This window comes from Punica granatum, chromosome 7 (assembly GCF_007655135.1).
Source record: "Punica granatum isolate Tunisia-2019 chromosome 7, ASM765513v2, whole genome shotgun sequence".
In the NCBI taxonomy this organism is placed as follows: Eukaryota; Viridiplantae; Streptophyta; class Magnoliopsida; order Myrtales; family Lythraceae; genus Punica; species Punica granatum.
The window spans coordinates 2,145,647-2,164,705 of record NC_045133.1 but is presented as its reverse complement, the minus strand read 5'-3'; the positions used below and the strand labels follow the sequence as shown (position 1 = coordinate 2,164,705).

The following is a 19,059-nucleotide window of genomic DNA, read 5'->3' as shown; positions in this document are numbered from 1 at the left end:
GGGGAGGCCTCACTCATCACTGCAATACTGAGCTAGCCAGTGTGTGTTTAGTAGGGTCTGATCGAGTTTTCCGTCGAGGACTGGTCGAAGCGGTGCACATTCAGGTGAGGCCCTGGCCCGTCTTTTTCAACTTGCTGCCACAAGCATGAAAGGCTTACATGCATAGATCATTTCCCCCTACCATATATATATCTTTCTTTGTCATACCATATATATTTTATTGATTCATCTTTCATATTCCTTTTTAAGATTAGGGTATCACTGCAATTGTTGCAGGTTTCACATTGACAATTGATCGGAAATTACCAGGTGACCCGTTTAGATATATTCAGTAAAAATGATGATTAAGTTCGTGGTCTAGTGTCATTTTGGAAGTTTAGAAAATTAAACTCTCCGCCTTCTTTTTGTGATATCCTTACTCCAGGAGAAGAGAAAATGAGTGAAGCGGATCAGTACGGGATGTCTCAATTCGACCTGAACAACACAGTCGAGCAGAACCCGCAGATGCAGCAGCAGATCGTTCCTCCACAAGGGCCCTTTGTGCAGGGAGGCTTGTCAGGTTCGGGCAGCCAGATTTGCAATGCTGCTCTCCGTGAGCAGCCCGACCTCAATCTAAGCCTGTCTATCGGTGGGCGGAGCAACGGCCTGACTCGTTCGATCTCGCTGATGAGCAGCCTGGTGACGAATGAGCGGGCCCCACCACCACCGAGGGACTTCCTATCCCTCTCGAGGTCCTGCTCCCTCCCCGCTGGGGCTGGGCTCCACCAGCAGCAGCAGCAGCACCTCCAGGATCAGCAGGAGCTACAGATTGCGGCATACCTCGAGTACCAAAGGAGGAGACACATCGCTGAGTCTCAATGGAGGCTGTTACTGGAGCAGAGGATGGCTCGGGAGCGACCCATACTGCCATCCACCCTACAACACCTTCAGATGGCACCGGCCCTGCAGCTACACCAACAGGTGATGACTCCTGCACCGCATAACCGGAACCAGCAGGTAATGGTATCACCTCTGATGCTGCCCCAGCAACAGGTGATGGCGGTGCAGCCACCGCCATTGCACAACCACCAGCAGCAACTGCTGGCACAACCCGTCCCACTGCAAGAGCAGCAACAGCACCAGGTGTTTGTGTTGCCGGGATCGCAGGGGGTACCGGTACCACTAAGCTCACTGAACAATGTAGCGGCTGCTGCAGCCGCATCCGTCACCACAAACCTGGCGCTGTATCAGGCACTCAACATGCCAGCTGAGGGTACCGATTTAATAATATCTCTCTCTTTGCCCTTGATTTTGCATGAAAATTAAGGAACTGCATTAGACTTCGTCCCTTTGCATGGCTAGGGCTTAGATCTTTTGATTGATGGGATGAGAACTCTCATTCGTGAAACATCAGCTTTTCGAGAATTTCTTTTAATGGGTTTTGGATACTAAGAAATCATTTTCTAGTGCCAATCGATTTAAAAGATTTGAAGAATTTTGATATGTCAAGTCAATTGTTTGATGCATGCCTTGGTTGTAGTAATTTTACGTACCTAAGAAGTTCTGCATGAATCGATCTACAAATAATTAACTCAATCATTAACAGATAGCGTAACGACAAACATGAATGTGCTATGAGAGAAAAACCCTAGCTAGATTTGGGTCCGACCGCTTGCCGACAAAATATTAGATCTTTATCAATCATTGCATTAGAATTTGAACCAACCACGTGTCAATGTAGAGAGTGGACCGATATATTCCTAAATTAGAAACCAAAACCCAACCGAGTAACGACAAAAAAACACAATCCCCCTTAACTAGTCACCATAAGTTAGCGTACCGACCAAGAAAACACCTGAAAAACATAATTGATATGAAAAGAATGATCTACTTGATGTATTCATGAGTTCAATGTTTGATCATATTTTGCATATCTATGATATGAAGATAAACAAATTGAAAGGTTGATGAGGATACATAAATCCCAAAAATTCGTCTTTACTTTTTAAATCCTGAAATCCACAATTTCTTAATTCTACAATTGGGTCAAAGATACATAAAGTTAAGATGTTTGATTTTCTCCTTTCATGTTCTCATACTCACTTTAATGCTCACATTTCATTCCTTAAGGCTTTTCTTGTTTTGGCCCTCAAGTTGATGTTCTCATATGTGCCTTTATATATGTTTCTATGTGTATATGCATAAATATGCCATTTCACAGCCAGACAAGTAATTTTTTTCCCCCCAATCGGATCGGTCAGTAGAAGATTGGTTGAATGAGATACTTCCTGTTTGATTAGCCTCGAGTTTGGTCTCAGTGTCAATTACATCTGTTTTCCTTAATGATCTTTTAATCCATATATGTTTCTTGCCTTCTTACGTGTTTGCTTTTCATATGTATGATGATAAGGTTCAAGCAACTCTGCATCAGCACAAATGGATTTGGCCCTCGCTTTGGCTGCCAATAGAGGCAAGCAGCCAATGATCACGAGGTCAGAATATGCTCCCCTATACATATCCTCCTCTGGATCTGGGTCGTTGAGCGACGGGATGGCTCCAGCTGTGGAAGATCTTGATTCTGAATCTGTGGCAAAGAGGATGAGGCTTATGATAGACAAGGCACTGGCAGATGGGGTCGACCTCATGAGGCAGATGCCCCCCGTGGCATTCAGGGCCGGGAATGAGAAGAGGACTGAAGGATTTCTTTACCAGTACCGCAAGGGTGAGGTGAACATTGTATGCAGCTGCCATGGGACATTCCTGACCCCCACGGAATTTGTGGAGCATGCTGGTGGGGCTGATGTGGACAACCCGATGAAGCACATCATCGTCTGCTCAAACCCGGTTCATTTCTAAGGAAGAGGGTTGATTCATAAACATAGTTGGGGAATTATCATTATCAGAACTCTCTATATATATAATTAAGGTTTTCTCATATATATATATATATATATATTAGGTCTGAGAGAGCCGTGTCTCTCCTTATGTTAAGGTTTGTGTCATTTTGATGCATTGCAAGACTCTAGTTTGGATCATATATGGTGTATTTGCGGCGCTCTATATATATACACACACATAAACATATATGTGTATTTGTATGTGTATATGTATATTTGCGGCGCTCTATTATGTAATATCAATATATCTATATGAATATTCCCCCCTAGTTTTGGGTCTTCTTCTCTTCGAATGATTTATTTTCTTTTCTCGGTAGGAAATTCGAATTATTTATTTTCTGTACTGATCTTTCAGTGTGGATAGTTTCTTATTTTATCGATAAGATGCTTTTTTGGGTAAATGAGAATGAGCTGATGATAGTGATAATAATGCTACATCGCATTGATAATACAATGAACATGTGGAGATTAGGGTTTTAATGTTTGCTGTGAAAAGTCGCAAATGTATGTATACATGTGTATGATCGTTTTTATTAATACTCAATGCAATATTTATTTTTTTGGCGAAGTTCGAAATCTTACCATGGTATTCTGACAAACATCTCTACACTGATGAAAAAATCTTACATACAATGATGGTACCATGTGACAATGTCACAAGCCAATAAAGGTTTGTTATTTTGATTTTTAGTATGTAAATAAAAATAATAAAAAATTTATTGTTGACAAAAATAATATTTTTATGTGTCTTGTGACATAATTCTATGTGGTACCACCGTTGCACACAAGAACTACATTGATGGTCACATAAATTAGTAACAATATATAAACTGTGCGCACATTCATTTCCTTTCCAATTTTCAGCGGAAAACATACGACAAATTAAAGGCTCAATTCATGTAAGGCGAGTAAGAATAATGGATCATCCAGTCGACATATAATATAATATATATTAATTTAGTTAATCGAGTTTCTATATATATTTATATGATATATAGTTTCATTTCTAATTATATGCATTCTTATTGAATAATTAATTATATGGTAGTGCAGGTTCTTTTCTTTGGTGAAGATTGTATATAATCCTTAAATGTATATAAGTGTGCGTATTTGTGGGATAAAGTTGGAGCCTGATATTGCAATGGAAACATACGAGGCGTGTTGAATAAGTAGTGGTAATAATTTCCCATTCTTACCAGAATGGTAACATATATGCCTAAAATGTAAACCATAAGTTTACATCGACATATAGCTAATTTGATCCACCATTGAAAATATTTTCAAAAGATTTGACAAGTTGACTAGATATGACCATGCAAATAACTATCTATATACAACATATATAGTTGCATTCTTTATAGGGTTTTATATCCTTATGCTTTTTTTTAAGTGGTCAAGGCAGCCACCATGATCAACAATTGCTCAAGCTAGAGCATCGTCTCAATTTTTAGTAAGACTTTGAAAAGAAATGGAATGAGGAATTCAAAAGAAAAGGTAAACTACTCTTGTCTTAATAAAAAACTGTTAAAAATACACTAAACTAATTATCATGGAGTAGAAAAAAAAATCTGTTATAATATATAAAAGTCGACAATGAGAAGAAGAAAAGCGCCACATATATAAATCAAATTATGTAACCCTTAACTCCACCGTAGGACCTTCTAATTCCAGTTTATTAATGAATTTTACTATATTAGGTCTGTGTCATATTTGACAAATTTTGGTTATTTATCCATATTAATAGGTGATATTATGTAATTAAAGAATTTTTTGAAAATTTTAATTTTTTTTAGAATCAAGAAAAAAAAATCTCACGATATGTGATATATACTCTTAAATTTTAATGCGCTAAATGTTTTTTCAATAGAAGACATAAAAAATTTATTTTGCGTAATATTATTTATGTACTACAGTTTTTCTTAGACTCTAACCTTATATATTATCTTTTACTCTTCTTCTTTTTTAATGAATAAAATAGTGGATAGCAGTGATACAATGTTCGGGCTCTATATTCAACCGCGAACATGATTACACTTACCTAAGTAACCATTAAGAATTATATTTACATCAAAATTCAAAAACTCTAGCAGCTAGCAAAGAGTCAAGCTCGCCCTCAACATTAGGAACAGATCTCACTTTCATCTTCACGAGGTCTAATATCTGCTGCAAAATAGAGGCAGTCGAGTTTATCTTCTTTTGAGAGACTCGAAGATTACGTTCTCGCCCTTAGTTGTTTAAAGGCTTACAGTTTTCTAAATCCAATATGATATTTGCACTGTCATATAAGATCAGAATTATTGTGTTTGTTTGTCATCCTGATTTACGTCTACTCGATATAATATATAGTTTTTCACATGTTGTTTTGTATTTATATTTATTCATATGCTTTATGCGTTGATTATCTATTTTCAATTATGTAAACGTTAACAAAAAGTTACCATGTAATGCGCGGGTACCAACATTTCTTTTACTAAACTGAGCCAAGGAATTTTTATTGAGCATTGCTTTTGTAGTTCACATTTTCTACATATAAAAAAGAAATTCCAACAAAATCTATATATCGTTTGGCTATAGGCTCATGTTTTGCATGGGTATTTAAGACACTAATTATGTGAGAAAGACTGTATAGTTAATGATGCACGCCCTCACCTGTTAATTAAAAGATTGCATATTCGACTCTAAGTAATATTACATGTGTCCATTTATTTATTTTGATGAAACAGTGGTGCTCATCTCATTAATATAAGCCATCATTGAAATACGAAAAACCCAGAGTTTGGGCTTACAGATACGGACTGGGTCTTACATAGCCCATCTTACAAAACAAGGTCAAAAAGACCCATGACAAGATTACAAGAAGACAGCTGCAGCAGAACTTTCCTTTTAAGACCAGACCCTCAGCTGACAGTTATCCCCCAGTCACATAGCAGCTTTCTTTGAAAACTTGTCGCGACCCTTCTTCTGAGATTACGTATGCCCATCATTCTACCTTGCACAGATCTGCGAATCAAGTTCCACACTTTCTCCTCAAAGAACCCTTCATTTCCAAACACCAAGTCATTTCTGGACTTCCAAGTGAAAGACACATAGGCCCAGTATTCCAATCTCCAACAGGTCTATGGATTCCACTCTGCACCAACACATGTTTCCACACCATCTTGGTGCATCTACAAGTAAAGAATAGATGATCTCTACTTTCTTCTTCTTCTTTACACAGAGGACAGCTTGTATCCACCCCAATGTTCCAAACAACCACCCTTCAGGAGTGGACAGCTTATTATTGATAGAGAGCCAACTGACAAAGCTGTGCATGGGTATTGATTGCTGAAACTAGACAAGTTTGTGCCAATTGGTTGTATTTCCTTTTTCCCTCAATTCATTCCATGCACTTCTAATGGTAAATCTGCCATTCATCTCTGCTACCCAAATCGGAATGTCTTCCTTCTCAATGCAGAGCTGAACTTCCTGAAGAAATTTTTGAATTTGTTGTCTTCCAGTATCTCTGATCTGTCTATGGATCCACCTTGTATCACCTTTCGCTGCTGCTACTGTTGCATATAGGGGAATCTCATGTCTCTGTCTATAGCTTTCCTTGCTTAGGGGACAACCTTCCTTCCAATTGTCATACCAAAATAAAGTATCTTTTCCATCCCTCAATCTATGCTTGATGAGGGGGTAAGCAGTTCCTCTAAGCTTCAATAATTTCCTCCATGCACGAGCAAAAATTGGGTGTCTTGAGTGCCCAAAAGCTTCTACCCTGGGTGAGATATGCATTTACCCAAGCTATCCATAAGGATCCTGCCATTCTGAGCAAAAGCCAAATAAATTTCAGGTTGCAAGCAATATTCCAGGTCTCAATATCCTTGACCCCTGGCTCGCCTTCTGCTTTTAGCTTGCAGACCATATTCCACTGTACTTTAGCTCCCCTAGAATCGTTTTTGCCCCCTTTCCACAGAAAGCTTTTGCACTTTTGCTCCACTGCCCTAATAACTTTCTTGGGCAATACACCAAAAATTAACAAGAGAGTGGATTACAGATTGTACTAGCTGGAGTCAGTCTGCATAAGAAAGCTTTTTAGCAGCCCACCATTCGATTCTGCTAGTTATCTTCTCAGTAAGTGGTCTACACTCCCCATCTGTCAGTCTTCCAGGTACCAAAGGCACCCCAAGATACCTAACAGGTAGTGATCCACTTTGAATCCACTTATTTGAACCATTTCCTGAACAGCATCTCTTGTCAAGCCAGCACAGTACATTTCAGTTTTCCCTGGACTAAGCTTAAGGCTAGTGCTGAGGTATGTCTCGTATTCAACGGAAATTCAAAGATCCGAAGACCCGAAAATGAGAATGAAGTTCAGCTGAAGGAAATGAAACAATCAGCAAATCATGCCATGGCGAAAATGCCAATGTGCCACGGCACGAAGTACAAAGGCGATCGGCAAAGTGTGCCATGGCTAGTTTGGCTGACAGAGACTATCTCGAGATTTAGTTCCCGTTTGTTGCGATTCGTTACAACTCAGAATATATTATAATGATGAATCTTCCTATGTGAATTAGGGATATTTTGGGTCTTGAATCTATAAATACATTATGAGCCTTATAAGTTGATGTCAGGTGTGAGATAGGGAAATCACGCATAATCCTCTAGGAAAGCTCTCGGGTAATTCTCTTGGAGTCTCTAGGGTTTCATTGAGTGAGAGAGTGGTGATTCTCAAGTTTGGAACGGGTACTGAGAAACACAAGTGTGATCTCAAGGTTGTAATCTCTAATTTTATCAAACTAGTAGTATCTCATGCTTTGTCCGTGAACATTTCCCTCATTCTGGGGTTTTTACCACGTATATCCTGGTATTCATTTTTCTTTCTCCTCGCTCTAAATTCCTCGAATTCAGCATCTTCCACAACATCCAGACATTTTATTGGAGATATGAAAAGCTTCCAAAATTGCTTTCAAGGAGTTGGGATCTCCGTTAAGAAAGATCATAAGGTCATCAACAAACCCCAGATAAGTAAGTTTGAGTTTACTACAGGCTGGGTGGTACTTTATTCATCCCTGTGCAGCAGCTTCATCAAGCAATCTAGATAACTCTTCTATTGCCATAACAAAAAGGTATAAAGAAAGAATCAAGAGAGGAAATAGTAAAGTGGTGCACCTCTTGCCTGGTGACCAAAAGGTCTCGGGTTCGATATTCAGTGGGACTACCCGTGCTCCTTTATTAGATATTTAGGATTTTTATTTCAATATAATAGGCCCATAAACCTCCCTTGTAAAAAAAAAAAAGAAGAAGAAAGATCCCTTTCCCTGAGCTCTTCAGAACCTTTAAAAAATCCCTCTAGTCCTCCATTGATACAAACAGAAAAGCAAGGTCCTGTGATGCAAGTTTTCACCCACCATATGTACAGCTCAGGAACACCAACAGCTGCAAGAACATTTAGCATAAACTTCCAACAGACCGAATCAAATGCTTTCATTATATCTGCCTTAATAGCACACCTTGGGCTAATTCCTTCCTGCTTATAGCCTTTCACAAGCTCGTGTGCCATTAAAATGTTATCTCCCATGCTTCTTCGTTGGACAAATGCTCTTTGATTAAGGGAAACAAACTCAGGGAGAAAACACTTGAGTCTGTTAACTAAGATCTTAGTTATACACTTGTACACTGCATTACAACATGAAATAGGCCAGAACTCAGTCATTCTTGATGGGTTAGGGACTTTTGGGACTGAGTGCTATGCATTTGCTATTGACATCGCTCATCATTCTTGCGGAACAAGAGAAATTAAACACAACTTTAATGAAATCTGCACTTACAATCCTCCAGGAAGCCTAGAAAAAATGTACACTATTATCATTAGGGCCTGGAGCTTTATCTCTATCCATTCTCCAAAGGGCATCCTTAATCTCATTTTCAGTAATCAGATTAGTCAGCACCTCCTTATGTTCTTCCTTTACTCTGAATTTGAGTATATTTTGCAATACAAAAAAAAAAACTGCCACTTATGTGTGTCAATTTATTAGTTATTGGGATCTTCATTTCTTTGTACTAGGCCCGTGAGTCTTCCTTGTAATTAAAAAAACCCTTATTAAGTGTTGATATTTATCAAGAAATTATTTAATTTATCGATAAAATCTCTAATTTTTTAAGAGCACTTTAACTTTTTGTTCTTGATCTTTCATACAACAAGTTGGTATGATAACTTCGTTAGCATTAAAATAATTAGAAAAATAAAAAAGAGATAATTAAGCACATAAAAGAAAAATTATTTTTTGATGCAATCATTTTTTTAATCATTGAATAATTAATAACCGATTCAAAAAACAATTGTATCATACAGCAATCGCACCGTAGAATTTCACCTTTCTTGCTCTTTTCTTTTATGAAACATCTTTTTCGTTCTCATTATTGATTATCCAAAGACAGAAGGAAATATTGAAAATTAATTTTCGTTTTTTTTTAAGGATAATGCTCAAAAAATTAATTTTCGTTGAATGTGGAATGGTTCTCGCAGAAGAAGATAGAATAGAAAAGTACTGCGATAGGCCCCGTCATTCACCTTTTGAAAAAAAAAAAAAAGTACTACAATCACAGTCTGGCATAACACGTGGAAAGACGTGATTCGTCATGAAAACTGTCACCTTATCAGAAATCATGGGCGGGGACGACCAGAACTATAGAATCTTCAGACGAAGAATATTCCTGGCATGGAGGCAAAATTGCTATGTACGAAGAATTCATTCATCGGACGTAGACAATGATTCGGCTCCAATAACACAGCAGTCCCCAGGACTCACCAATCAATCAAAGGTCAGTGGGGAGAGTGTGGGAAGAAAGCTTTCGGGAGGAAGAAGAAGCAGGGGAGGAGGTTAATGAGCTCAAGCATCATGGGTCCTCCCTGTAAGTGGGAAATTTAAATTCATTCGAAATCTTTGATTTTTTCCTGTCCTGCTCATGTTTTGGTCTTCTGGGCATTGCGAATCGCGGCGGTTTCGGTCGTTGGTGCGCTCAGCTTTGGTCTTATGGGGCGATATCTATCTGTCGCTCTGACCCGTTTTCCTATTTTCTTGAATTGTGTCTGCCGGTGCCTGGTGGTGGTTCAGATTCTCCGTTGCTTTCTTGATTTGCTTTGAGTGCCAGCATTTGAATGTGTGATGAATTGCTGTAGCTGTCCATATGTGGATTGGCTCTCTGAGCTCTATCCATCCATCTGATATCATTTTTGCGGAACTTTTGTATGCGGTCCCTGCGTGGGAACAATCTATAGTTCATATAAAATAAGACCAATTTTGGTAAGTTTGTAAAATTAGGTGTCTTCTAAACTATTCCTTTTCCGAATCCATTATGAGGATGAGTAGTCCACAAGGATCAATACAGTACTTATTGTAGACTGACCCTTCGAAAGCCAATTTTGATGTCTTCAACTTCCTTGGTTATTGCCGTGTGATTGTGAGTTCGATAATTTATAAAAGAGAGTTAGTTATTATGGATGACCTCTCGTAAAACTTTGCATAAGCAGCATGAGTTTCTCATGTATTTCCCATACAGAATTGATTTGTGTTCTTCTGCTCCCTCTAATACATGTACGTTGGTGATGTCAACCTGTTTAAGCATTCAAGAGCAGTGTATTTCCATTAGGACCGTTTTGCATTCTTAATTTGTGGTAAACATTCTTAATTCCCAGTCCCAAGTTTGCCCCCGTTTGACATGACTGTCACAGTTCCCTTCCCTCCCTTATTGGATGGTTAACCGATTCTAGTCCCCCTAATAGAACAATCAAAGCAATTCCCTTGGAAGATTCAAGCTGTTCTCCATTCCAAGCGTTAAAAGGATACTTGACGATACGAAGAGAGTGATGAGCCTTTAATTTAGAAGGCTGCAGAGCAGTTGCCTCTATCAATTTTTGACATTTAATTACTTTGACTGATCTTTACAGCAAAGCTAGGCTTAACGGGTGACCAGAGCAATTGTTGTATATATTTGCAGGCTCTATACTTTTTCTCCTTCTACTCCTTGTTGCTCGGGCTGCTGCTAGGCCTCTTTATCCGCTGCCAAGCAAGGTGGATAATGGTGAAAGACAGCCTCTTCAGACTTCTCGCCCGTATAATATTGCACATCGAGGTTCGAACGGAGAGATTCCCGAAGAAACAGCTTTTGCTTACCTGGTGAATATTCCTATTGTTTGGCGTCCCTGGCTTTATTTTCATATGTTTTAGTTAAATAATCGTAGTTAACTGGTATAGTTGCTTGAAGTCAATATTCTCTGTGCCTGTGTGCTCTATTGTAGTATACCCACGCTTCGGCATCCTGGGAAAATATAGTAGCTAGAACACAGACTTGGTCTAATAGCATGTCTCGGCGTCTATCTTCCTAGATATTCTTTTCTAAGTGAAAATTTTGAAGGCCTGCATACTAGAGTTTTTCTCCTAGTCGCAACGATTGGTACTGATTTCATGTCTCTCGATGATTATAGAGAGCAATCGAAGAGGGTGCTGACTTTATTGAGACTGATATCTTATCTTCCAAAGATGGAGTTCTCATATGCTTCCATGATGTTACCCTTGATAACACGACTGATATTGCTCATCGCAAGGAGTTTGCTGATCGTAAAAGAACTTACGAGGTTCAAGGGGTTAATACCACTGGATTCTTCACTGGTAAGAGGTCAAATTATGTTTTCTTTACTTCAGTTACTTTTAATCTTGATGATCGAAGTTTAACATATTATACTTTATGATGCTTTATTTCGTGAAGTTGATTTCACATTGAAGGAGCTGAAGTCCCTACGTGTAAAGCAGAGGTATCCATTTCGGGATCAACAATATAATGGTCAGTCCCTTCTTTTTGCATTTTTTACCCTTTTGTATAGAGTAGTAAATGATTAGACATGGAGAATATTTCCTGTTATGGAGAGGAAATTGGGTTAATGAAGGTCTATAGAGGACGTAATCAAACTGAAGGAGCAAAAGGATATAATAGTCATTCTCGTTACTCTTTTCTTGAAATTGTAAACCTATTCTTAGAGACTTCTGATCTGATGGAAAATGTGGTGATTGACTTTCTTTTCCTTGTGCTATAAATTTCTCAGGAAAGTTCAAGATCATTACCTTTGAGGAGTTCATTGCAATTGCATTGGATGCACCCAGAGTTGTTGGAATTTATCCCGAGATTAAGAACCCTGTCTTCATCAATGAGCATGTGAGTGTCTTTTCCATGTAAGTTTATGTTTGCTTTTCCTTGACAGTTATGGTAACAATCAGTTCTTTCTAAAGAACTTCTAAGAAGATTTCAGTAAAAGCAACGTCATCTTGGAGACATGTAGGTTCACTTATGATTCATACGATCATTCTGAAGCTTTATATCTATTTGCTAATCTAGAATGAAAAAATGAAGAAAATGCCAAGGAATGTGTCTTTCCTCAATCTCCAGTACCAAACGGACCTAGCGTGTCGGGAATCACAAAGAATGCTGTTTTACATCGAATATTTTCACTTTTATGTCTGTTGGTTATTCTGGTGAAACTTTGATTTTATTCATTAAATAACCGTTCTCATTCCATCTGATGTTAATGACAGGTGAAGTGGCCTAAAGGGAAGAGATTCGAAGATAAGTTTGTGGGGACCCTCAAGAAGTATGGATACAAAGGTTCCTACATGTCAAAGGATTGGTTAAAGCAGCCTGTTTTCATCCAGTCCTTTGCTCCAACTTCTCTTATATATGCTTCTAATCTCACGGACTCGCCCAAAATTTTTTTGATCGATGATGTTACAATTCCAACTCAGGACACAAATCAGGTTTGCGTCCACCTTCTCTACTTTCCACGCATACATTTGAAGAACCTTATGAACTTTTGATAATTAGTCGCGTACTTTGTTGTGTATGTTTAGGTATGGATAACCCCGAGCTTTATTTCTCAGGCTGATTGTTGTTGATTTAGTCACTTTATGATTTGAGATGGAGAATCGTCGAACAGTATTCTATCACTGTTATGATTAGAAATTTGAAAAATGTGCAGTCATACTGGGAAATTACTTCGGACAAATACTTTGACTTCATTAAGCAATACGTTGTGGGGATCGGACCATGGAAGGACACAGTGGTGCCTGCTGTGCACAACTATCTGCAAGAACCGACTGACCTCGTTGCCCACGCTCATGCCCACAATTTACAGGTGAAGTTTCTAATCCTATTTACACAGTCTGCATTCCGAATTAGTCTAAAGAATTATAAACATGCTGAGAAAGGTGTACCAGATTTTCGTGTTATGTTATTTGTGAACCGAAATATTGAACATTCTGTTAAGTGCATTTTAGCGCATCTCTTGCCTGTCTTCAAGATGAGCAGAATAGGCACAGGAAAACTGGGAATAGTTCTACCGACCCCGAGTGAAATAGTTTAACCGAATTCTTGGGTTACAGCAGCTCAATCTTTTGTGATTGCAGGTGCATCCATATACTTTCCGGAACGAGAACCAATGCCTGCACTTCGACTTCCATCAGGACCCATATCAGGAGTACGAGTACTGGATTCAAAAGATAGGCGTCGACGGGATCTTCACAGACTTCACGGGCAGTCTCCACATATATCAAGAGATGACCACTCCTCCCCACCCAAAAGACGGCGGAAACGATGATCACGTGATGAGTCTGTTGCATAAGATCGCTCTATTGGTCTCTCCCTATGAGAAAGTGTGAAGGGGCAGCTGTACCAGTTTCTAAAACCTTTGTTATTAACCTCGAGATGATAGATAATATGTGATATTTGTTCATAACTAGCTAGACTTAGCGGTGATTTCCTTAATAAAAATAAATGTATACCAAAGGAACCGCGAGCAGTCATCACTTCCTGCGTGCATTATTACATGAGATTCATGAATAAAAACCCATGATCAATCCATTCATTCATACCACAACACTTTCCTATCTCGTTCGATTTGTTATCAGATGAGCTATTGTGGACACTTGATCTTATGATGCAAGGCAAGTCTGCGAAATAACTCCGATGAGAAGAAAAAAGAGGCATTAAGAGACCCTCCTGGCCCAACCCTAGGCACTCTAGGATCCTTTTCAAACCTGCTCCGATTTCAAGTAAGAGATAGATAAATAGATACATCCCATTGCACTGATCGGGAAAATTGAAATGAAGTTGTAGTAATGACGAAGCTGTTCAGTCTCTACTGTGGGCCAAGCTAGGCCTAAATATTCATGGGTCAGCCCAAGCCCAGCCCAGAAGTACTGCTGGGTTAAATCTCCTTTGCTGAATAATCCAAGAGCCCCCACCTAAGCCCACCAGATATAAACCTATTTCTGTAGTTTCTTTTTTTTTTTTTTAAGTGCATTCTGCTATTCGAAAGTCCAACCAGTTCCAACTAATCCAATTCCAGCCAAGTCTACCCACTATAAAATAAAACTTGCTCAGAGAGGATTTTATCCATTTATAAAACTCGAACTCAAGACCTTACTTAAGAAAAACAAACAACGAACCGCCTGAATCAATCTACATTTATTTATTTCTGTAATTATTTCTTCAGGCTGAATAAGGCCATGGGGCAACTTTACTGCTCAAGCCGAGCTCGAGTATATAGGCCAACCTGCCCTTTTGTGACCTGCCCAATAAGCCTAACCCTATGACCAAGCCCATAATGGCCCATAACGGGCCCAGTAACCTGTTCATCCATCAGTGGGAGGAAGCCATTTCCATTTTAGCTAAGCCCATGTTAGAAAGTGTGTGCTAAGAGTTCAAATATGAAAACCTCGTGACCAAAGCCAAGCCGACCCGAGCAAGGATTACTCTTCAAGTTCTTAACCAAACAAACTCAAAAAATCTCGTCATCTCACCAAAAAAATGTAAATGGAACAACCTGATGACTCATTAATTGCATTGAACTAACCTAAGAGAAATAAATGAACCAACCTTGTATTAAATCAAAAGCCTGAAGGGATAAATTTACAAGCCGAGGTGGGATAAAGGTTCCTACTAATGTTGTCTTGTCCCTATATTCAAAAGACGGCATGCTTTCCTAAACGATGAAGTCAGATAAAAGTTTAAATTGCCCTTTCTAAGCGAACATGTAGATGTAGGTACAGAAATATCAGCAGCAAAGCCCTACTCTGAGACCTTCATCTTGGATATCTCCTCGAGCAAGTACCTCGACTCAGCAACAAAGTCGACAGGAGTAACAGCCCTCACCGTAATCCTCTGCCGTCTCTCATTATTGTACTCATGCAGCGCAACACTAACTCGGAACAGACGAGGTACCCAAGTAGCCTGCTTTAGTGTCATCAGGTACTGGTTATCCTCAGAATCCTGCAAAACAAATTCAGACAATTATACTTAGTTCCAAGATAACATAAGATATCTGCAGATAACTTCAGCTACAAGGGAACTTTCTCAACCTGTGATTTCAGTTGATCGAGCTCGTCAGCAGAGCACCCAATTATATTCTCAGCTTCTTCATTGAAGGTTGAGAGCCACGCATCGCCACTTGCATCTGTTACCTTCAGTGCCATTATATACCTGTCCACAGATCAAAATAAGTTTAAAAAGGAAACAAACAAAAAGATTGAGAAAATAGTTCTCTAATCTCAGATAAAGATCACATTATCCATTGCAACACGCACCTGAGACTGCAAGATTCGTCATTTTTCTGGCACCCTTCGCACCAAAATCCCGAACCAATAGCTTCAGTAACTTTCTTGTTGCAGGTCTTGCATGCTCTATACCACATTGGTTGATCAGGCTTGATGAAAGTGATGAACGCCCGAATGTTGAAATAAGCAGGCTGCCATATAGAAAACAAGTTAGAATTGATGCTTTCAACTCTGTGCTCATTATCTTGCAACAAAAGGCTTTACTCTTACCTTGTCCTCTCCCACTGATTGGTTGCCAGTTATATGAGAAATGAAGACCCTATCAGAATACATTGACCTTGCTCCACCCCTTCCAGGGGCAATCACACCAGAACCAACCGGAGCCATTGAAGTGCCTTTACCTTCAGAGTCAAACCTGCACAAGCCATCAGCAGCAATAAGAGACCATTGGATTTGCAAACAAGAAAAGTGTTGGCATCAAGAACATTCAATGTAAGCTCACCAGCTTCTGAGCTTCTTTGCCTCAGCTATATCTGGATTCACCATCACTACACTTCGGCTGAGTGTAGACAGAGATACACCTGAAAGAGATTGAAGAACAGTCACAATGACGCGCACATATAACCACTTTCCTCAGACAAAACCAATCAAACAAACAATATAGCTTACCCTGAAAATCTCCTACTTTGAGAGACTTTATAGCAACAATAGGCGATTGATCAACAATATCGAGTAATTCTTGGCCTACACCAGTTGCTAGGTCATTCCACAAAGAAACAACAACCATCTTCTTCCTGCAATTCAGACAACCATAATTTCAATACTGATGAATAACTTGGAGAGGCTTCCTGGCTTTATGATAAGAAGAAAGGGAAATGCTTACGTCTCATCTGCAACTACTATATCCCGCTTTGGGATAGTCTCATTGTTGGTCTTCCTTCGGATGCTCATTGTTGGGGAGACACTCTGAACAACTCCAACGATATCTGAGACAACAAATGACATATGAGAAACAGAAAAACTGATATACTTATATCAGCATATTCTGACATACTGATATATGTAAAGAATATGCTTACCAACAAGATCTTTCCCATCGACATAGGAACCCAACATATCAATTGGAACGACATTGAACTTTGTCTCAGGAATAAAAGTTTCTTCATTCCTAGCCTCTTCCACCTCAGAATACTCATTCAGGGTCATCTCATAATCATTCTGGACTGTCTTGAACTGCTTGTTCGCCACTTTGAGAGTCCCTTTCGATATGTAATAGACCTTTCCCATTTCAAGCTTGTCATAGAACTTCTTAGCAGCTTCCTTGAACATTGTAGCTTGAATTTGTGTTCCCTACAGAACAAAGCAGCCATATCATTAGTTCCCAATACATTACTGATAACATCAAAAGAGAATAGATCCACATAACTAAATACAAGACTGGGGCTCTACTTACGTCTTCATCTGTTAACTCCACATTGAAGACACAGCCTTCTCCTCTAGCATTTCTGTAGGTACGCATGCTTCCCTTGTTAGTGACCCTGACCTTTATTGTCCAATTCCCTTGGTAAGGATTCAATGAGACAAGGGGATGAACTCTTCTTGTCATGGCCAGTCGTGCAGCCGGTGCCATACTGAATCATGAACAAAAGACAATGCACATTAGGTTCATTTACTTCACATGTGAAACAACTATGCTTGATGGAAAACTACTCACTTCCTATGTTGCTCATGTACAATCTGGGCAGCTGACTTTGAAACTATCTCTTGCTTGGGCTTCAGAATGATGCCAGCACCTTCTCTTTTGACTTGACTTTCTGCTTCACAATCTTGCTTTGGCTTCAAAATTAAGCCACTTGCCTCGCTTTTCACATCGGCATCAGTCTCTAGCTTTGGCCTTTTTGCAATGTTAGTCCCCTCTTGACCTTCCTCACTCGTCACTTCCGTCTCCAGTGCAGGAGAAACAGCTTCGCATTTGAGAACAACCAGGTACCTGTAAGTGAGAACATCAAAACCACGTCAGATTTTGCTCACAAAAATATCATCAGCTCAGCTGCTAATGTTTTAAAAGCAAGGAAACCGGGTGCAATATCACCAGCCATGCTTACTTGTCTTGCTTGTTCGGGATATCATTCAGGGTATAGTCAAGGATACGAATGAGACCCAAGTTCTGAATTTTTCCTGAAAGGACCTCAGATTCAATGTTTGCTGGAAGAATCCCTTTCAGCTTCATCTTCCCATCATTTGCTGTGAACCTATAACCAAGTCCAAATAATAAAAAATAAAAAATAAAATAAAAAAAATCAATTAGTTCAAGCACAGATCAACCAAATAGATAACCATCAAACAAGAAACGATCAAGGGGAAGATAAAACCATATCACACAAATGCAATAGAACAACTTAAGTACGCCCATGTTTGCCAAACTCAGCTCACCCGACAGATCCTTCAGAAAGCCACAAACTTGCCTCCTCATGTCTACCAATAATCCATCATACGGATCCCAATGGCGACCCAGGCAATCTATCATGGCTCACTTAAGCTGCTAAGCATAAACACTAAACCCTACTGAAAAATCGAAACAGTATGGATCTATCACATGCCTGCTCACGCAGATCTTTGACTTAGAAAAAAAGGCCCAAAACCCAGTTGGATTCATATTGTCGGAAGAACCCTTCACCAATTAATCGACGGCATCTAATCTCTTGAACTAAGTTCCACAGAATCAAACACCCAGAATAGACAAGCATAGACCTTTGCATAGACGTATCGGAGACAAAACACTTTGAGAGAGAAACAGAGGAGGAGAGCTCACATGAAGCGATTGCGATTCCCGGTGGCCTTGAGGTCAAGAACTTGAACGACGAGCTCCGGGACGTCGCCTGAAGAATCCGGTGTCGGGTTCGACCTTATGATGGATATCGCATCTGGGGTCACCGTCTTCGCCATTTTCTCTCTGCCCGACCTCCACTTCCTTCTTCTTCTTCGCTTTGAGTGAGAACACGGAACCTGAGCTGAGCCCTTTGGAGAGAAACGGAAGAGCGGGAGACTGCACAATGCAGAGCTCAGCGGGCTGTTGCCTCTTTGTATACGGTCTGTGTTTGGGCGGCAATTCGATTTTCAGCGCCAAATTTTTAAATTTCTGAAAAATTCTTAATTTCGACGACAATGGCGAATTTGCTCAAAGTTTTTTTGACTTTCCGCGCGGGAAGAAGACGACCGTTCGAAACGTTTCCGTTTTTCCCTCCCTCAGGCGGTTCGATGTCAGCCCAGGCACGTGGGACCCACAAACTCTCCCGCAATTGGGCTTTTATGGGCCGGACTCCCAGGAATTTTCCCTTGTGGGCCGTTTGTGGTCACATTTTGGCCCATATATTTGTGTACGGGCCTTTCGCAAGGCCCCTCTCGGTGACTGTGGCCCCATTTCGCACGTCCGGAAGGATCTTCCGACCGATCCACCCGATAATGTCTATTGCGGTAAAATTTCATGCCGGACCTGGATAAGCTTGCCTTATTACGATGTATATGGTATGCTGTGGTAGTACTTTAAGACTCCGATGGAGATTAATCGACAGTCCGGGACCATTTGACGGAACAGTCCA

At 39.8% G+C, this 19,059-nt stretch overlaps 3 protein-coding genes across 5 annotated transcripts; 2 read left to right on the top strand and 1 right to left on the bottom strand.

Moving 5' to 3' along the window:
- LOC116213374 lies at positions 1-3,146 on the top strand. 3 transcript variants are annotated; one of them, XM_031548259.1, is made up of 4 exons: positions 1-104; positions 277-309; positions 425-1,252; positions 2,390-3,146. In XM_031548259.1, the coding sequence occupies exons 3-4, from the start codon at positions 436-438 to the stop codon at positions 2,833-2,835; spliced, it is 1,263 nt and encodes a 420-aa protein (XP_031404119.1). In that variant the 5' UTR covers positions 1-104; positions 277-309; positions 425-435; the 3' UTR covers positions 2,836-3,146. The 3 variants fall into 3 exon arrangements, with proteins under 3 accessions (XP_031404119.1, XP_031404120.1, XP_031404121.1); XM_031548260.1 differs by having other exon boundaries at positions 250-309; XM_031548261.1 differs by lacking the exon at positions 277-309 and having other exon boundaries at positions 3-104.
- A 6,402-nt stretch (positions 3,147-9,548) lies between these two features.
- LOC116213779 (glycerophosphodiester phosphodiesterase GDPD6-like) lies at positions 9,549-13,774 on the top strand. The gene is made up of 8 exons (XM_031548836.1): positions 9,549-9,770; positions 10,857-11,035; positions 11,344-11,527; positions 11,625-11,699; positions 11,959-12,068; positions 12,446-12,664; positions 12,886-13,041; positions 13,313-13,774. The coding sequence occupies exons 1-8, from the start codon at positions 9,743-9,745 to the stop codon at positions 13,562-13,564; spliced, it is 1,203 nt and encodes a 400-aa protein (XP_031404696.1). The 5' UTR covers positions 9,549-9,742; the 3' UTR covers positions 13,565-13,774.
- Positions 13,775-14,766: 992 nt separating this feature from the next.
- On the bottom strand, positions 14,767-18,518 carry LOC116213778 (replication protein A 70 kDa DNA-binding subunit B). The gene is made up of 12 exons (XM_031548835.1): positions 18,273-18,518; positions 17,566-17,712; positions 17,175-17,450; positions 16,914-17,091; positions 16,540-16,810; positions 16,344-16,446; positions 16,130-16,254; positions 15,963-16,041; positions 15,731-15,875; positions 15,491-15,651; positions 15,266-15,386; positions 14,767-15,176 (listed from the first exon to the last, which is right to left on the bottom strand). The coding sequence occupies exons 1-12, from the start codon at positions 18,404-18,406 to the stop codon at positions 14,976-14,978; spliced, it is 1,941 nt and encodes a 646-aa protein (XP_031404695.1). The 5' UTR covers positions 18,407-18,518; the 3' UTR covers positions 14,767-14,975.
- Between the last annotated feature and the right edge of the window lie 541 nt (positions 18,519-19,059).

Coding starts and splice junctions, on each gene's coding strand:
- LOC116213779 (XM_031548836.1), top strand. CDS start 9,743: ATGAGCTCAAGCATCATGGGTCCTCCCT. Junction 9,771..10,856: donor AAGCATCATGGGTCCTCCCT/GTAAGTGGGAAA, acceptor ATATATTTGCAG/GCTCTATACTTTTTCTCCTT. Junction 12,665..12,885: donor CAACTCAGGACACAAATCAG/GTTTGCGTCCAC, acceptor AAAAATGTGCAG/TCATACTGGGAAATTACTTC.
- LOC116213778 (XM_031548835.1), bottom strand. CDS start 18,406: ATGGCGAAGACGGTGACCCCAGATGCGATATCCATCATAAGGTCGAAC. Junction 17,092..17,174: donor GTACATGAGCAACATAGGAA/GTGAGTAGTTTT, acceptor TTCATGATTCAG/TATGGCACCGGCTGCACGAC. Junction 15,876..15,962: donor GCAAAGAAGCTCAGAAGCTG/GTGAGCTTACAT, acceptor TGGCTTGTGCAG/GTTTGACTCTGAAGGTAAAG.
- LOC116213374 (XM_031548259.1), top strand. CDS start 436: ATGAGTGAAGCGGATCAGTACGGGATGTCTCAATTCGACCTGAACAAC. Junction 1,253..2,389: donor ACTCAACATGCCAGCTGAGG/GTACCGATTTAA, acceptor TATGATGATAAG/GTTCAAGCAACTCTGCATCA.